We start from the raw sequence: 19,207 nt of genomic DNA, 5'->3' as shown, positions 1-19,207 counted from the left end.
GTATTCATGAAGTTAACAGAAGTATTTTTTGAAGAGTAAAAATGCAAGTTATTTAGTAAGTCCTTAGAAATAAAGGCAAGAATAAACAAAACAGAAGTACAAATAGTAACGAAAAACTTCTTAATATTAAAAACCTTAGACTAAGTATGAGCTTAGTCATAAACTGAAAAAATTTTATACATAGTGCCCCATAAAAGGTCTAGGGACTTAAGTTTCAAAAACAAACCCTCAAATGAGACCAAGGGTTTTAAGCACAATTTTCCAAAAAGAAAAAAAAGAGACACAAGGGAATTCAAACAACTTAAACTTGTCACTGAGAGGATGAAGGAACTGAAGCAGGTACATCGATAGCAGCGGGTTCAACTTGGATTGAAGGAGTGGGGATACCCGTATCATCTTCGACATTTGCGGAAGCTTCGACCACGGGAGAAGGAAAATCTTGGTTCTGCTAAATCTTCTCAAAAGTTTCATTGATCTTAGCCAACTCAGATTCCAAGTTAAAATTCTCTTGGCTAGCTTCAACAAGGGTATCATGGCGAGAATTCAAAAACGCCCAACTCACTTCAATAGCAGACTTATCTTCAAGGATCTCATAATCTCTTTCCCAGTCAGCGATTTCGTTCTTTAGCTTTTCATTTTCAGCCAAGGCAGATTCATAAGAAGCTTGAAGAGAGGCGTTGGAATTTTCTAAGGAATAAACAATCAAAAGAAACCCGGAGGTCTTCTTGGGCTTGAGTCAAATTCTGCACGAGTTTACCAGTATAGGCTTCTTTTACGTCTAAGAGAGCCTTCAACTCTCTAATATTTCACTTGCCTTGGAAAGTTTCTCGGAAAAAGAAGTTTCAAGACGAGCCTTTTCCTTGTTTGCTTGACTGGAGGAAGCCTTTTCAACTGCCAATTCCGAAGTCAAAGCCCGCACCTACTGCTCCAAGGTACTTTTACTTTCTTTTAAGTACTCCACGTCGATCTGAAGGCTTTCATATTGTTCTTTCCAATTATATGCCTCTAATTGGTAATCACGCACTAACTACTCTAAGAGGGTAACCCTTTTCATCATCTCTGTGCCGATGAGATTGGCCTAAAAATGGGGAAAGGGAAGGAAATGAGAATCCCAAAGATAGAAAAATGACAAAGTAAAAGTTACAAAAAAGGAATACCTTTAAAGAAGCATGCACAATGTCATTAATCAAAGTCAAAGAACTATGGCTCTCTAGCTTGGCCCTCTCAATAGGACCAATTAAAGGCTTTAGCCATACATCTGTTTGACCCGATTTTCTTAAAAGGTTGTCCTCAGCGGGGGCTTCAATAATCACTTGCCTCATAGAACCACTCCTACTTGAGGAGCCAACCTCAGCACGGTGAGCAGGTGGGGGAGGAATTGACGAAGGAGTAATAGTAGAAGTAGTAAAAACATACTGGGGAGGAACGGAAGCAGCCATAATCGGCAAAGTAGTAGTCACAATCACGGGAGGGGAAAAAGAAGCCAAGGGAGCTTCATTAGAAATGGGACCTAAACTTTCACTACCAAACCCGCGGTCAAAAAGCTGCTCAACAGAATCATGAGCAGCAGCGGGAGCATCATCAACATCATCACGGATCACTACCAGGGCTTCAACAGATTCGGTAAGAGGAATAGAACGGCAGGGGGACGCTTCTACTTCATCGTCGGAAATAATGCGTCTACGAGCCCGTGGCCTTATTACCAAGGAACCCCCATCTTCCTCTTCTTCGGAATCTTGGTCATCAACGGCTTTTCTTTTCGATGAAGAGCCCAGAATTATTTCTTGAGCTCTTTCCAAAGAGATACGAGAAGCCATAACCACCTCAGCAGTAACTCCTCGAATAGCAAATCCTAATAGAAAGAAGGATTGATATAAGTTCAGGAAAAAACAATATGTAAAATAAAATAAAAGCTCTTACCATGAGTTTTTACTTTCCAACCAAAACGTTGGGAAAGAGTCTTCCAAGATATATCATCCATTGGTGCAATACTCAACAACTTTCCTACCCAATGACGGAAATTGGGAACATCTTCCACAACTCCCATGGTTGCTAGAAAAGAAAAGTAAAATTAGAAAAATCAACAAAATTGAAGAAAAGGTTACAAGAAAGTTAGAAGACTCACGTGCAAAATTCCACTTCTCAGGGAAGGGAACGTTCTCATCACCCACTAAACCAATAATGGGGGCAGCAACAAACCTAGCATACCAGCCACGGTCTTTGTCATCATCAGGGCTAACTAGAACTCTTTTGCTCCTGGCTACTAGTGTAAAAACACCATTGCGAAAGAGTCTACGGGAATAAAGATGGATTAGATGTGAGAAAGTAAAAGGCACACTGGCTATGTTGGTCAAATGCCTCAAACAAGCAACAACCCTCATATTATTGGGCCAATTTGACCTAAGCAAACATCAAAGAAACGACAGAACTCGAGAATAACAGGATCAATAGCAGGTTTGAATCCTAATGTGAAAGGTTATGTATAGACAAAGGAAAAATCGATTAAGTAAGAGGTAATTCTTTGATTCGGATTGGGAATAATGATAGGAAAGTCATGACTCCAATGGCAGTCTCTACGAACTAAAGAAATCAAACCTTCAGTGATTTGAGCGGGATAGATATCAGCACGATCTAAGGAAGATACTTGATTTCTAAGAGATTCTCTGTTATTATAGAAAGATAGTTCCGTAGGCACTATCTCCTCTACTAGAGGTTCACGAAGAGGTTCAGAAGATTCCTTACCTCTAGAAAAAGATCTGTGTGAAAGAGAACCTCTATTTCTAGAAGAAGAGCCAGAACTAGGTGAGGGAAGAGAAGAACCATGCAAGGATGAAGATCCTAAATTACGAAGCCTACCTCCTCTTCTGCTCCTACTGGGGGCATTACGGAAGTTATCAACTATGGAGACCCTTCTAGGGTTAGGGTTTGATGAAGACATGATAGTACGAGGAAGAAGCAAACAAAGATTCAAGAACTGAATATTTTGTGAATTTTATGTGATAAAGACAAAGAAGAAAACTATATTTATACTGCAAAGCAACCATCAAAGGAAAAGGTGCAATGATGTAAAAGTCATAATGAGAACTGATGTTTCGTGGTTAGTGAAGCCGTGAAAAAGCCCTAAAAAGCGCTGCAAAGTTGCAGAACCAATAAAAGGGGTGCCACGCGTGAAGAGTATTAAATGGAAGTGACAAATGAAGCGTTGATTCTGCTATAACATTAATGGTGATAAAAATTCCCGTTTTAATGAATTCTACTTCCCAAATATTCAATTGATGAATAAATGGCAAGTGGGGGGACTATCTGTATTGGCAAAAATTGAGTTTACATATTAAAGTAATTGGAAGATGACGTTTCATGATACGTAGACTGGTCAAAAGAGTTATGATTGGCAAAGAGGCACGAGTTGCAACAGATACGAGTAGAGGCACATGAAGAGACACGAGCGGTTATTCAGAAGACTCAACGCTCGTACCTATTTAATCCAAAAATCAAGGAGAATGAATCTGACAGCATAAGAGAGTACAGATACAGTATTTAATAAGCATTAAATACTAAAAACGTTAGGGAATCTGTATTGAATCACAATGATTATGTAACGTAGCATTTAATGTCTTTAATTGTCTATAATGGCCTTATTATGACAAAGGCATAACGTATAACTTGGAGATAGCTATAAAAGGAAGAGAATGGATCATTTGTAAGGACACAAAATACTATCTGAATACATTGGTTTATTTTGTTTTCTTCTAATTATCTTATTGGCAAAATCATTTTCCTTTATTCATTCTTTGATTATCAGTAACCCGAGTTCTTCTAAATTAAGGCTTTAACCGAAATTCCACTTTTTAGTTAAACAATAGAATATTCTCTATTAAATGCTACCAGATGACAGACATTTATCTCGCTTTCATGAACATCATTCCCTTCGGGAACAAACGAGATAGTTGTCTTCGCACCTGATTGCCTTCAGCCTTCTGCTCCACGTGTCGCTTTATTATGCGAGCATTTAATATGAACATCTTTTACCCTATACATACCTTTTTTCTAAATTTAATCAATTCAATAATATTATTTTCATTCTAATTAACTTGGAGATCACTGAAGATCAAAGGTGAAAAATAGCACGGAAATATCCATACAATGTTGAAGAAACCATACTTGCATAATATTTTTAAGGTTGAAACTTCGTATAGGCAAAGACTTATGGAGCAGTTTTTGCTGAAGTGTCCAACACTGCAGCCAAAGGGTGTAATAAAATATTGAGTTTTCGCTCTAATCTTAATCAACGGTTTTGAGTTTGAATTTATTTGATATAAATTTAAATTAATGAGATCAATAAACACTGTCTCATCGAAAAAGAAGAAGGTGGAATACTTGGATCGAGTCATATGGCTTAATGAAAAAGGAAGGGTACAGTGTTGGAGTACGGAAATTAAGAAGTGTGTGGAGCATCTTAATTAGCATGAAAAGTAAGAGGGAATGTAATGTACCCACGTACCGTTTAGTACGATTACAGCTAATATATGTTCTTTTGGAGATGTTGACCCCTAAAGGCACAAAGCAAAAGACAAGAAGGCAAATGCATGTGACATAGATCCGTAAATCCTACCATCCTGACAAAGTCACCAACCTTGATCCATGGCACAGCCAAATCGTCCCCTTTAATACCTCACCCATAACTCTGGAGTAATAAACATTATTTATTTGACATATTGGTTCGAGGTTTATCAAATCAAACCAAACCAACTATATCAATTTGGATTAGTTTGATTTTATCGGGTTTTTTGAATTTTTTTGTTACATGATATTATTTCAATCTTACTTTATTAAAATTATAAATAAAGTTTTGATAAATAAATATATTTTTAGTAAAAATTGTAAAAACTGACAACATCTATTAAAATATTCTTACGGGTAATTTTTTTAGTAACACATGATAGTTATAAAATATTTTCTTAATCGTCTAATAATAATTTTTCGTTAATGTACGCTTTCAAGGTTAATCGCTTGTGTCCGGATTAACTCGTGAAAGGAAGGTTCTTCGAATTCGAAAAAGATTTAAGAATTTAACAGATTTTGACATATGAATATGGAAGAAAAAAGAGATTACATATTTCAATAACACTTGATAAGAAAGTGATGATACATCCTATTATTTAAAGTAAATAAAAATGGGCGTACTTCATAGATCTATTAAATATTGCACCCATGAGAGGATCCCAAATATTTCTAGATATTTTTTTAAAGAAAATTCTATATAAAGTCTTAAAGTATATATATAAATTATATTTTTATATGTTGGTCTCGTTTGGATTTTTTAACTCAATACCAAATCAAATTAAACAAAATCTAATCGGTACTTTTAATCAGTTGAAAATTGTAAAGGTCAATAGGGATTCTGTCAAAATTTTGGAGCATTTAAAAATGAAAAGAGCGCCATATAAATCGACAAAGAGATAATACACACACATGTATGCTTGTATTATTGGAGAGCCAGACAATAGGTGTAACCACATATGCTGCTAATGCTATATCCACCACAGGAGTCAAGTATCTTTCTCGACATGAGTTTCTTTCCTTAATTTTCCATCCATACATTCCTTTTTTCTCTTTTCTTTCCCGTTGCGGATGGTAGTATATGCTGAGTAACAATTGGTACAACTACTCATTGTGGATGCTAAAAAATTCAACAACAATCATTAGAACTGACACTAGCAGGGATTAATGGTTGGACGATCGACAATGTATGGGATTGGAGGTTGTTAGACATGACTTAGTCAACAGTGGCATGGTCAAATTGAGCAAGGTAAATGTAACGTACGTAGCTGAGAGCTGAAATTATCACGCGTATATTATTTTGTCATGTGATGATGTCTATATGCTAAGCAAATTATCATAATTATTTTGTCATGTGGCAACGAGTATTAACAAATTACTATAGATAATACTAACTAACTATAATGGATGGAAGAAATTTGTTTACTAGTAATCGAATAGAACAAAAACCTCTCATTTGTTTCTCTTTTATTAGGGGCAAATTTAAGCTCTCGTCTGGGCCGTGGCAGTGGATGGCTAAAAGGATATCATCCACATAGACTACCAAAATAATAATGGAGGAGGAAGTGATTTTGGTGAATAAAGAGGAGTCATTCTTGCTAGGGAAGTAACCTCTGAAAAGAAGAGATTGGGAGAGCTTTGGAAACCATTGTTTAGAAGCCTGCTTTAGACCATAGAGAGATTTCTTCAATTTGCAGGCTAAAGAAGGATCAGAGGAAGAAGGAGCAATAGTCAAGCCCAAAGGGATTTTCATGTACACCTCTTTATGAGATCACCATGTAGGAAAGTATTGTTGACATCCAATTGGTGGACTGCCCAACCATGCTTGACTGCTAAGGTGAGAAGGCACTTAATAGTTGTGATTTTGACAACTGGATTGAAAGTTTCAAAATAGTCTATGCCCTCTTTCTGAGAATCACCTCTAATCATTAATCTTGCCTTGTATCTCTCAATTGAACTATTAGACCTTTGTTTGATTTTATATACCCATTTTCATGGTATGGCCTTCTTTCCTAGAGGCAAAGGAACAATGTCCCAAATCTGATTTGCCTGCAAGGCTTGAAATTCTTTAACCATAGCATCCTGCCAGGCAGGATGGGGTGCTGCTTGATGGTAAAACTGAGGTTCATGCATATAAATCTTAGTAGAGGTAACCTTGGAATTCACAGGAAAAGTGGGAATGGCTGTGTAGTAGACATAGTCTTGAAGATAGGTAGGTGTGTTAGAATATCTAGTGGATCTCCTATCGGGTACTGTAGAAAGGGTAGGAGTAGGAGGAGGAGAAGAGGAATGAGGAGTATGAGAAGAAGAAGAAGCCACTAGTGAAGCAGCTTGAAGAACCTGAACAGGTGAAGGTGCAGAAGTTGCAGTTGTAGGGGAAATGTCTATAAAGGGATCAGGTGAAATGAGAAAAACAGGGGAAGGAGATGAAGAATGATAAGGGAAGATATGCTCATGAAAAATGACATCCCTAGAAAATAGGATGGAATGAGATGTAAGATGAGCAACTTATACCCTTTCTTTCCTAAAAGATAACCTAGAAAAACACATGGAGATGCTCTAGGTTGGAATTTATCCATACCCACCTTTGGCAAGGTAGCAAAGCAAAGACAACCAAAGGTTCTTAGACGAGAATATGTAGGAGGATGACCATGAAGTTTCTCAAAAGATGACAAGTTGTGTAAAACACTAGAGGGAAACCTGTTGATCAGGTAGGTGGCAGTAAGCACACAATCACCCCAATATTTGATAGGTAGTTTAGATTGATATAAAAGTGCTCTTGATGTTTCCAAGAGATGTTTGTGTTTCCTCTCAAGAACCACATTTTGTTGAGGAGTGTGGGGAATTGTGGTTTGGTGAAAAATCCCAGAATCAGCAAAATAGGATGAGATTTGAGCATTGGAGCCTAGCTCAAATGCATTATCAGACCTAATTATTTGAACTTTAAAGTTAAAATAATTATGGACCATGGAAACAAAGGCTTTGATAATAAAAAAAAAACATTACTCTTACAAGAAAATAAGTGTATCCAGGTCACTCTTGAAAAATCATCAACAATAGTTAAGAAATACCTAAACCCATTATATGTCCTTGTATGATAAGGACTCCATAGATCAATATGTACAAGTTGAAAGGAGTGAGTGGACTTGATAGTGTTATTAGGGAATGAGAGTCTTTGTTGCCTAGATAAGGGACAAACATGAAAAATAAAGGATTATTTTGAAGACAATTTATCAGAAAGAACTGAAATAAATTTCATTCTATTAAATGGCATATGCCCTAGTTTTTTATGCCAGAAAAGATCGGCTTTATTGATAGAAGAAACATGATTATAAGTAGTTGTACAAGCACTGTAATCACATTTAAGAGATGAAGAGATAGCTGATATGGTATTTACAGATGAAATAGACTGTCCCACAATGAGATCTGAATGAATGATATACAACTCATTAGCATCTCTACCAATTTCTAGTGGCCTCTTCAGTGAAGGGACCTGATACAACAAGAGATATTGGTAAATAGGGTTGTACATTGAAATTGATCAACTAACTGTGGCACAAAAATTAAAATTGAACTGAAAGGAAGGAACTAAAAGAACATTTACTAAAATGAGATCATTACACAGTTTTAAAGAACCAGTGCAATTGACTTTTACTTTGTAACCATTTGGTAGTGTTACTAAGTAAGGACAAGGTAATGGTTGAATATTGTGTAGGAGTTCTTTATGTGGGATCATATGGTTGGTAGCTCCTGAATCTAGAATCAAGTATTAACCTTTAATTGAGAAACACAACATAAAGCAACATAATACACAGCAAAACGACAAAATACACTTGCAAAAGCTCCCATAGCACAAAAGGCAATACTGGGATTCTGAGTTGCAGCAGAAATTTGAGACTGTTGGAATAGACTCATGAGATGTTGATACTGCTCTTTACTGAACCCATGAACTGGACTTCCAGGTAGAGCTTCAGGAGCTGAAAAGGAATCAGTTCTAGGGTCATCAAGCTGAACACATGCTACAACCTTCTGCCCTTTGGTAAATTTGAAGTCATGAGGGAACCCATGCAGCCTATAGCACTTGTCAACAGAATGACCAGGTTTTCTACAGTATTTGCACACAATGTTTGACCTTTTATTCTCAAAACTGATTTTCTGAGAGTAGGACTTATTTGTTGAAGTATTTTGAACAAGAGTGCATTTGGCATGAAAGGAAGTTGATTCAGAAAGAAATGGAGATCTTGAAACTTGAACTTCCCTTTGACTTTCATCATGTAGTAACATTGAATGGGCTTTACTCAAAGAAGGCACATGAATCATCATGAGGATGTTACTTCTAACATTGGAGTATGTTTCATTCAACCAAGTAAGAAAATGAATGAGCTTTTGTCCTTCATTGCACTATGGTTCTGCTCCACAGGTACAAGCTGGCCCAAATGAAGTAGTTTTTAACTCATCCCACAATTTTCTTAACCTAGTGTAATAACTAGCAATGTCACTAGAACCCTGAGAGACTCCACCAATTTCTCTTTGAATTTGGTAGTATCTACTAGCATTAGATTGACCATATCTCTCATCTACATCCTTCCAAAGATCCGTTGATAATCTGTTGTTAATCAGCTACGAATGTCGTCGCTAATCTGTCACTAAAATGCTTTTAGCTAACATAAATTCTTGATAATCTGTTGTTAATCCGTCGCTATATGAGATTAGCGATGGATTTTTCTATTTAGCTACAGAATTTGACCATAGCTAAAACCTAATTTTTAGTAGTGACGGTGAAGTACACTGTCAGCAATTTCCCTAGACTGAATTACTCAACCATGCAAATACCATGTTATTGCATCTTAGCCTGTGATCATACAAAGGAGAGTCAGGAGATGACTGAGTGATTCTCCCATTAACCATACCAGTCTTGTTCTTAGCAGATAGAGCAATAAGAACATTCTTTCTCCAAGATACATACCCAGTACTAGAGAAAGGGACAGTTACCAGTGTAACTCCCGGATTATCTGATACATGCACATACAACGGATGAGAAGGATCAAGTGAGGTGTTAGGGAGAATTGTAGTAGAGGTAGGTGATGAGGTAGGAGTCAAGTCTAGGACCATGTGTACAATTCAAAGTTAAAAATAGAGATTGAAACTATTTGACATATACAACAAAGTTTCAAACCCAACGTTTCATATCAAGTACACAGAAGATCAGACACATATATGAACCATTATCAAAATTAGGGCACAAATTTGAACAATCTATCAATTACTGTGTGGAATCGAAGAAATGTTACCGGAATTCCTTGATTGAACTCAAGGAAAGTGAAACCTGATCTTGCAGAGGCAAAATTTGTAGAAAACCCCAAACATTGTCTGAACCATCAAAATTGTCGGGGAAGATCGTGACTGACGAAACTAAAGAAAATAAATCGATGAAATGATGAAGAGCATTGCGGACAACTCGGATCGACGTTCTGATAACATGTTAACCTATGAAATCAATAAGGAATTTGAGAGTTGGATCAAGTTGAAAACCCTAATCGCCTAAGTCGGTGAGAGAGAAAAACTGAGAGACAATAGAGTAAATAGAAATTGATCCATTAATTAAAAATAGAGTCAACTAACTCTATTTATATGTACAAATGAATGTTACTAAAATTGAAACTATCCGGGCAAGGGTCGCTTTCCTGAAATATAAAAAGAGAAATTTTCATAAAGCACCATCTTTTAGTAGTAATTAGCCATCTATAGATATCATTTACTATATTACGGATTATAGATATATTTTTGTAGTTATAAGATGTATTTGATGTATTTAAGTTATTGTATTCATGAATACGATAGCAAAAATAGGCGTGAATCAGGGAAGTCTAGCTAATCAGGTGTTGTATTCGAGTGTATTCGACTGTATTCATGGAGTGAAACATGGGATTACAGCTGGACAGATTATTGTATTCGACTGTATTCACGACGTGAAATAGGGGATTACACTGTTTTTAAAACGGAAAGTAAATCAATTAAATAATAGACTCCTAATATAATTCAACAAGCTCAATTATAACACACAAATTTTGTATTTTCAGTTATAAAAAAGATTCTCAACCGAAAAATACCCCCAAAACATAGCAATCTTCAGAGAAATTATATAATACATCTGAATACATAAATTATATTAATTAAAAAAACTTATGAATACATTCATGGCATATAGCGAGATAGTGAATACAATAAAATACATAGAATACAACGGGATACATTGAAATACAATGAAAAAAAGACAATGAATACAGTGAAATACATGGAAATACAACGAGATACATTGAAATATATTAACAGAAAATTCAAGTTGCTCAGCCCCAAACTCCGTCGTATTTGTTCAACAACAACCCTAATGTTGTCTCGTCGAGCTGGAGGATAAGTAGAACCAAATCAAGAACCCAAAAAAGAAAAGGTCCTTTTTCCCTAGATTCCCTCTTTTCCTCTCAATTTCTACTCCAAAATGGAGAAAATCGCTATTTCTACTCATTTGTGCCCTAACCTTAAGCCTTTCAATTCTAATTCAAGTTCAGATGTAGGGTTTTCCTTGCCTTGCCTCACTTCTGTACTCCCAAATCAATGTAGAAAGATATTGGCTTGAACAGCTTCAGTTGAACAGCTTCGTTTACTCCTCTTGGTCTTCGAATATTTCGTAAGGAATTTGGTTGTTTTATGAAAGGGAAAGAATTGTTGGCTAGACAGAGAAGAGGAAGAAAATTGGAAATTTTAATGGGATGGAGGAAGAGAATGGGATGTATCAAAGTAGAGAAAGAAGGAAAATATTGTAACCGATTAGCGTATTTAGTGGCTTAGGGCTAGGAGGTAACCAAAATTAAATATTTTGCTATAAACCTTAAAAGGTATCTATAGAATATAATTTATTTAAAATAAATAAGGCGTTAACCTTTGATATAGGAGGTAAAAATTCCATATAAAAATGAAAGATGGCCCAATAAGGAAAGGCCCAACACTTATTAAGCTCAACCACGATCTGGACTTGGTATTAAGGCTCTATCAGGTAAAACGTGTCTCACTTTTAAATATTGCTGCATTAGGTTGAACATGGACTGGACCCATTTTAATCGCTGCTTCGGCCTTCAGTAACCTAAGTTGATTGGTCATACAGACAGAAAAATCATATCACAAATTGGGATATTATTTGGTTTTGATTGTCTTTCATTACATTGTCCAATAGATGCAGTTCCACTGGAAAAAATGGGTGAAATGAACAAATAACCATTTTTAGGACCCCCGTACTTAATGAATAGTCAAAATTTAAAAAGTGTTTAAAAGTTTAGTTGTCTCATAATGAATATCAGACATGTCGGTATGAAGTTGAAATCACGAATTTAAAGTTTTGAATTCAAACTTTCGAATCTTAAGTTGGACTCTGTTTAAGCCTATCTTTCGAGCTTTTATAATATTTCTCAAGGGAAAAATACAAGGAATTGAGAAAAGTGTGGACTCTTTACTGTTATAGAAGATTCTCAATTTCTTTGCCCATTTTCTGGGGCTTTACTTGAAGTCTTTGGACTAATATATTTGAACACTTCATCAGTACTTTAGTGTCTAGTTCAGTGTGTGTGTGTTCTAAGAAAGAATGAGTCAGAACTCAATCCTCTTCAAGAACTCAATAGACCTCAGGTGTGAAGAAGTTCGAATAATTTAGATATGAGGTCTGAAGTTAGACTTTGGCAGAGTCTAATTTCATAACCGAATATCTCACTTTAAATATGAAGTTAGATTTGATGAAGCCCAACTTCAAACTGAAGGTCCGCAGAAATAGAAGAAGAAAACAAGTTCAATATGAAATTATCAAAATTGACTAAACTTTAAATAGTTTTTAAAAAATTATTATGCTTTAATAGGGGTTCTACAAGGGGCTAGTCATAATTTCTACGGAAAAGTGAAGTTTTAATTAAAATTTAAAACTATACTGATGTAGTGGCGGATCCACCATTCGTGAAAATATTACATAAATTACATGTAAAATGTGTATATATATATCAAATCTTTGATGATTTCATAGTTTATGATTTGTTGGTACAACTTCTGAATTAATATGTGTCTTACTACTGAACTCTTTCTAGCTAAAGAGATGTCTCTCTTATAGCTATTATTTTGCATGAGCAACTACTAGGGGTTGTTATTTTCCTTTTCCTTTGTTTTTTTTCCTTTTTACTAACTACTACGTAAATTTTATAATTGAGTATTTTATTTACATAACCTTTTTGTTGTACTATCTTGGAATTCATAATTGTTTTGCTGATCAGTCGGCCTTTCTATATAAACTTGGAATCCAATAAGTTTTATAGTAATTAATATTAGTAAATTAGATAATGCTAACAAAAGTCCAAACTAAAATCAATTCTATATTAATGCTAACAAAAAACATTCAATTCAGTACTACAAACGGGAATGTATTGAATATCTATTTTTTGTTTTGCAATAATTTAGACAAAAATGCATAACTTATTTTTATTTTTTCTTTAGCGTTTAGTCATGTAACTAATACTTCCTTATTAGTCTACTTATTTTAGCATGACTTAATACTTTTAGATTATGTTTATTTTTATTATTTAATTAGGAATATTTATATTACATAATTTAGTGTCTTTATTGTTAAATATTTTAGGATAATGTCATGATACATCTCATATTTTGTATTATTTTCTTGAAATGTACTTTAAATAGTTGTATCTTACACTAGGGTTAAAGAAATATTTTAAGCAAAAGTTATACGTTTTGTTCTACGAAGATTTTACGAGGAAAAACCCGAATAATCTTAAAACCCGAAAAAACCCGAGATTGAAAAATCCGAATTTTATTGATTTGGCTTGGTCTTTAAATTTAATAACCCGACACAATTGGTTTGGTTTAGTAATTGTAAAATTCGAACCAACCCAACATATGTACACCCCTACTTCGAACAGTTATACACGAGAAGTTTTATTGTGTGTCTCACACAATTGATATTGGCACAACTGACATTAGTTGTGTGAGGCTCCTTTTTATCTCACAAATTTATGAACCACAATCTTACACTTCTGAGTTGACAAAAATCTGAACCACAAAAAAAATATCTTATATAACTAGTGTCAGTTATATGAGTCACAAAATAAAAAAATTCTTTATACACTTTGTTTTACAAAGTGGCGTTACTGTACCTTTTTTTGTTTCAATTATCTTCTGCTTGCCGGTGGCATACATACACTACAATTCTACAACGGTTCCACCTTTCCTTTTGCCAACATAGGAGAAAGATTTTATATATATATATATATATATATAATTCCTTTTCTTTTAGGAAAAAAAGGGCGCAACATTACAAGTTTTTATTATATAAAGGGGATTCAACAAGTTTCATATATACATAAAAATAAAATTTCTTTTACCTAAATTTGCTGTATAAGTTTTCCATAGGGATTCAATTAAACTCTCTTCACCATATATAGCTCTGCGCCATGGGTTAGGAGGACCAAAATTATTAAGTGAGAGATTAAGATATTAAATGAAATTCCCGTTTCTTTGTTCTCCAGCTATACCATGTGCATTCTTTTGTAAATTATTGCAGATTTCAATAATAAATCCAGATATATAGGGAAATTAGAAAGATGATTCCTGCGGCGGTCAAAGAAGAGTAGGTTACAGTTTGAAATTTAATTTGTTTATCTCGATCGACGGCAAAAGGAATCTTCAAGAACATGTAATTAATATCTCCGGAAAAGGTTCAATAATATCCTTAAATTATTGGATATAGCTCAATTTTATCCTCCGTTAGCAAATTGGGCCATTAATATATGGACCAATAATGCCTTCATTTTAGCGGCAGTCCACATAAGCCTTCTCAAAGGCATTAATTAGCTGACAAAGCATCCACGTGGCATCCACATAAGCGGATCTCTCTTAAGCCTGTTCCAATAACCCATTAGCCCATAAAACAAATACCCAGTTATCAATCAAATATTATTGGACCTTTTTCAATTGTTAAATGGGTTTCTAAATTCAGCACAATATTCTCCCCATTTTCTTTTTCAAATCCAGTCTTTACCTTACCTTGAAAGTTTTCATGAACAGGGAGCTTTGGCTTCTTTTTTGATGATCTCTTTTCTTGTTCCTCTTTTTCTGAAGATGATGATACTGTAGCATCTGAGTCTGAAATTTTTATTCTTATTTTTCTCTGGATTTTGATTGATTGTTCTTCTTCTTGTTGTTATTTTTCATTCTTTTTTTTTTCTGTAATTTTGGTTTGCGATTTCATGATCAGGCTTATTTGTTATATTTGATCTTATATTTTATGATGGGAAAAATGGGAAAAGGTCCAATAATATATGATTGATAACTAGGTATTTGTTTTATGGACTAATGGGTTATTGGAGCAGGCTTGAGATCCGCTTATGTGGATGCCACATCAGCTAATTAATGCCTTTGAGAAGGCTTATGTGGATTGCCGTTAAAATGAAGGCATTATTGGTCCAGTTTGCGAACGTGAGGGATATTAATGGCCCATTTTGCAAACAGAAGACAAAATTGAGCTATATCCAATAGTTTAAGGATATTATTGGACCTTTTCCGTTAATATCTAAAATCTAGTTATATTATCATTAATTTACGTCCAAAATATCGAGTCACTTACTAAGATCTAGAGGGGAGGAATGTTAGTTTCATGATGTACAAGTAGGTCCAAAATAAATTAAAACACCCTCTTATTTTTCATGCATATGCCCATAAAAAGCAATGACAAAATAAGTGTTATTATCCTTCTCTAATACACAAAAGCTAAAAGAAACAAGAAAAATAAAAACTAAGAGGAAGATGCTAGGAAAAAATCAATGCACAAATTAAATACAACCAGTACCTGTTAAGATGTTGAGGAGATGAATGTATGTTTGTCTTATGTCATACAAGTGGTCCAAATGAAACCCCTCTTGACTTTTCATGCATACCCATATAAACAAATCCATGTCGATAAAAATAATGACAAAAGTTAAAAAGATAAATTTTGGCGAATCTTCTTGAATCATATATACACGTTAATTGAGGCTCCCATAACCTCAAAATACTTTGACATTGACAAACCTTGGTCATTACAAGGATCCAATAATTATTTGACCTCAAAAATACACAAAAACTAAAAGAAAAAGAAATTAAGAAGAAGACGCAACGAAACAAATCAATCCAGAAAATACAATAACACACCACAAAGGTCATCAATTAGACCGAGTCTAAAACTATCAAAATCATCTTCTACAAACGGATCAACCAACAACTTTTAACGTTAATTAATGATACCATGTCAGACGAAAATGACCAAAAAGCCACATTATAATTAACATACCGAAAAACCGCTCTAAATAAACCACCATTTAATTAGGAGACAGTTAAACCAAGAACATCAGCTGCAGATCTTCCCATAATATTAGCAAACTCATTAAAACTAATAACACCATCACCATTCGTGTCAGCTTCTTGCATCATATCAGACAACTCTTTATACGTTAACGGACGACCCATTTTAGCCATTGATCCAGCCAACTCAGCCGCCGTGATGTAGCCATTACCGTCACGATCGAATGATCGGAAAACCTCCATGAGTTGTTCTTGATTTATCAAGATTTCTGCATTCAAGTCGGGTAATATGGCATTTAGGAGCTCGTCGAATTCAATGAATCCGTTGCCATTGTTGTCCATGTTGGCTAACAATATGTGGATTTGATCTCCTGTGGGTTTGAGGCCTAATGAACGGAGGAGAGCGGCTAGTTCTAGCTGAGTGAGGCTGCCATCACGATCAAGATCAAATCGCGTGAATATTTCCTTTAGCTGTTTGTGTTGATCCGATTGAAGAGTAGCCATAATTACGCCGTATATATTGCGCTCGTAATAATATCTTATTATTCAGAATAATGATATATATTGAACTCGTAATGGTAGCTTAGTATTCAGAAGAATATATCTATAGTGTGTGAGAAATTAAAGAGAAAGAAGAAAGGAGAGAAGAAAGCAAGATGTGTGAAGTTGTGTTTTTTTGTTTGTTTTGGATTTAGTGATGTAAAGACAAACCGTGTGAGGAACTGGGAAAAGAGAGCAAGTGGAGGAAAGAGAAAGGAAATAGTTGACGTTGGGGATGGGGATGGGGTGGGAGAAGGAAATTCTAGAGGAAAATACTTGCCTATATATTTATTTATTGTGATATAAAAGAGTGTGATTATTGGTTTAACGTAATTCTTGGATCTAGGTAAGTTTTATTGGAACTCTTAAACTACTAGTTTTGGATAAGATCAAATTTCTTATCATAGATGTTAACCTGTTTATTTTTATGTTCTTTTTCTTTTTACGAATTAATGATCACTAACTTACGGTATTGATTGCATTCTTTCCTGGCTGCTGTTTAAAATGACAGGTTTGTCATTCAATATGGTTGGTGAAAACGTTAACGAACACGCTCACGAAGGGTTGGGAGAAGGTCACACCTCAAGGAATGTGTACACGGTCAAAATCATATGCCCCCGATTTTGTAGGCTCAAAAGGTCGCATTCAGAACAAGTTCAATATAGACCGAGCTCGAGCTCGAAGGCAGAATACGAGGTTCGAAGATCTAAGTGCTCAAGGAATATCGGAGCCGGATATGACCAACCCCGAGATGATGATGTTATGGGTTTGTAACAGAAAGAGCAAGATTCCTGCCACTGCTCCAAGATCATGGCGTAAATTCCGAAATAGATTTGTACGGGTTAGTACAAATTCGTACTAGGCGGTTAGATAACTCTCCCAATAAGATTCTTTACTGTAAATAGAAATATACCTTATTTAGGGTTTCCCTACTATATAAAGGGGACCCCAATCATTTTTAATTATCATCAATCATTGGCAAAAGAATATACTCACTTACTTTCTTGTTCATTACTCATCATAATTGTCTCTTTACTTGATTGCTCTTACTTTATTATTCTTGACCAACCTCGAGGCCACCCTAGCTCGAGATCGAGATTGTCTTGCATAATGGTTTGATTTTACTTACTTCCTTAATCTATACGTTAGATTTCTTGGTTATTAATTAGTATTGAATTAAATCACGTATCTTTAAAATCACCAACAAGTTCAATTGTTACTCATATTTTCGAGGTAAACAATTTGGCGCCCACCGTGAAGCTAAAGATGATAGTGGTTATTTCAGTACTGATTCTGATAACACATGTTATTTTCACACTTGTTCTTGTCAAGAATTTTTGTTCTCAGGATACAACATGTCAAACTCACAAAACGCACACGTACACGACGATGATGGTCTTGGATTTCATGGGGAAAACAACAATGTAGCTGCTTCGGGAGCCAGTGTACCACCGATTAACCCTGGGGAAGTGCCAAATGTGAAACTAGTAGATGTTAGTTCACACATTTTTTTGAATGCGGATTTAGACGCAGACCCCGGGGGAAGTGTACGCGGGGAAGTCCAATCTGGTGGCCAAGGAACACAGGGTATAGGAGACGGGGGAGTTACCCTCCAAGTAATATTTGAGATGTTACAAGCTCAACAGATTGCTATCACTCAGCTTCAAAGTCAGCATAAAACTCTAAGTGCGGTTGAATCAGAAGTCACTCGCCGAACTGAACCAGTGCCAGAGAGATCAAACGGTAATGGCTCGGGGGTTGATCCCACGATTATGAGCATGCTCGAGGAACTCACCAAGAGAATCGATTCGGGGGAGAAAAAGATTAAGGACAATGACAAAAAAGTGGAGACTTATAACTCCCGTGTTGATCAAATACTGGGGCACCCCCGGTCTTGAAAGGTTTGAATGCCAAAAAATTCGTGCAAAAGCCATTCCCTCCGAGTGCAGCTCCGAAGCCCATTCCTAAAAAGTTTCGTATGCGTGATATACCTAAATACAGTGGGACAACCAACCCGAATGAACACATTACCTCGTACACTTGCGGGATTAAAGGAAACGACTTAAATGATGATGAGATCGAGTCGGTTTTGTTGAAAAAATTTGGGGAAACTTTGTCAAAGGGAGCAATGATTTGGTATCACAACTTGATGCCGAATTCTATCGATTTGTTTGCTATGTTAGCAGACGCCTTCGTAAAGGTACATGGCGGGGCTATAAAGGTTGCGATAAGGAAATCAAACGTTTTTAAGATAAGATAGAGGAATGATGAGACTCTAAGGGAGTTTGTATACCGATTTCAAATGGAGTGAATGGAATTACCATTGGTCTCGGATGATTGGGCAACACAAGCTTTTATGCAGGGATTGAACGAGCAGAGTTCGATCGCATCATGACAGTTGAAGCAAAATCTAGTCGAGTATCCAGCTGTGACTTGGGCAGATGTACATAACCATTATCAATCGAAGATCAGGGTCGAGGACGATCCCCTCGGGCTCAATTCATCCAAAAACATTGGCGGTTAAAGCTCCGAGGGATACAAACAGGGAACCAAAATCAAATAGGGAACAGTATTAGCCATATGTCTCGAATAGAAGAAACAGCAGTTTGGGGTGCAATCCCTATTGAAATGATCGGAGAAATGATCGAGGATAGAATTCTCGGGGACTCATGAGTAAGCATGGTTTTGATAAACATCCCGATCCCACAGAAGCACCTCGGTTGTC

At 35.7% G+C, this 19,207-nt stretch overlaps 2 protein-coding genes and 1 long non-coding RNA gene across 3 annotated transcripts; 1 reads left to right on the top strand and 2 right to left on the bottom strand.

Annotated features, from left to right (window-relative positions):
• The first annotated feature begins 5,624 nt into the window (after positions 1-5,624).
• Positions 5,625-7,813, top strand: LOC142172817 (uncharacterized). The gene is made up of 2 exons (XR_012701787.1): positions 5,625-5,809; positions 6,035-7,813. It is a non-coding gene; the product is annotated as an uncharacterized LOC142172817 (long non-coding RNA).
• A 509-nt stretch (positions 7,814-8,322) lies between these two features.
• LOC142172605 (uncharacterized) lies at positions 8,323-9,672 on the bottom strand. The gene is made up of 3 exons (XM_075236267.1): positions 9,394-9,672; positions 9,035-9,180; positions 8,323-8,896 (listed from the first exon to the last, which is right to left on the bottom strand). Exons 1-3 carry the CDS (start codon positions 9,670-9,672, stop codon positions 8,323-8,325), a joined length of 999 nt encoding a protein of 332 aa, XP_075092368.1.
• Positions 9,673-15,593: 5,921 nt separating this feature from the next.
• On the bottom strand, positions 15,594-17,489 carry LOC107812891 (putative calcium-binding protein CML16). Its single transcript, XM_016638070.2, has one exon. The coding sequence runs from the start codon at positions 16,444-16,446 to the stop codon at positions 15,964-15,966; it is 483 nt and encodes a 160-aa protein (XP_016493556.1). The 5' UTR covers positions 16,447-17,489; the 3' UTR covers positions 15,594-15,963.
• Between the last annotated feature and the right edge of the window lie 1,718 nt (positions 17,490-19,207).

The sequence above is a fragment of the Nicotiana tabacum genome, chromosome 18, assembly GCF_000715075.1.
Source record: "Nicotiana tabacum cultivar K326 chromosome 18, ASM71507v2, whole genome shotgun sequence".
Lineage (NCBI taxonomy): Eukaryota > Viridiplantae > Streptophyta > Magnoliopsida > Solanales > Solanaceae > Nicotiana > Nicotiana tabacum.
Note: the sequence above shows the minus strand (reverse complement) of the source record. Positions and strands in the feature narration are given on the sequence as shown.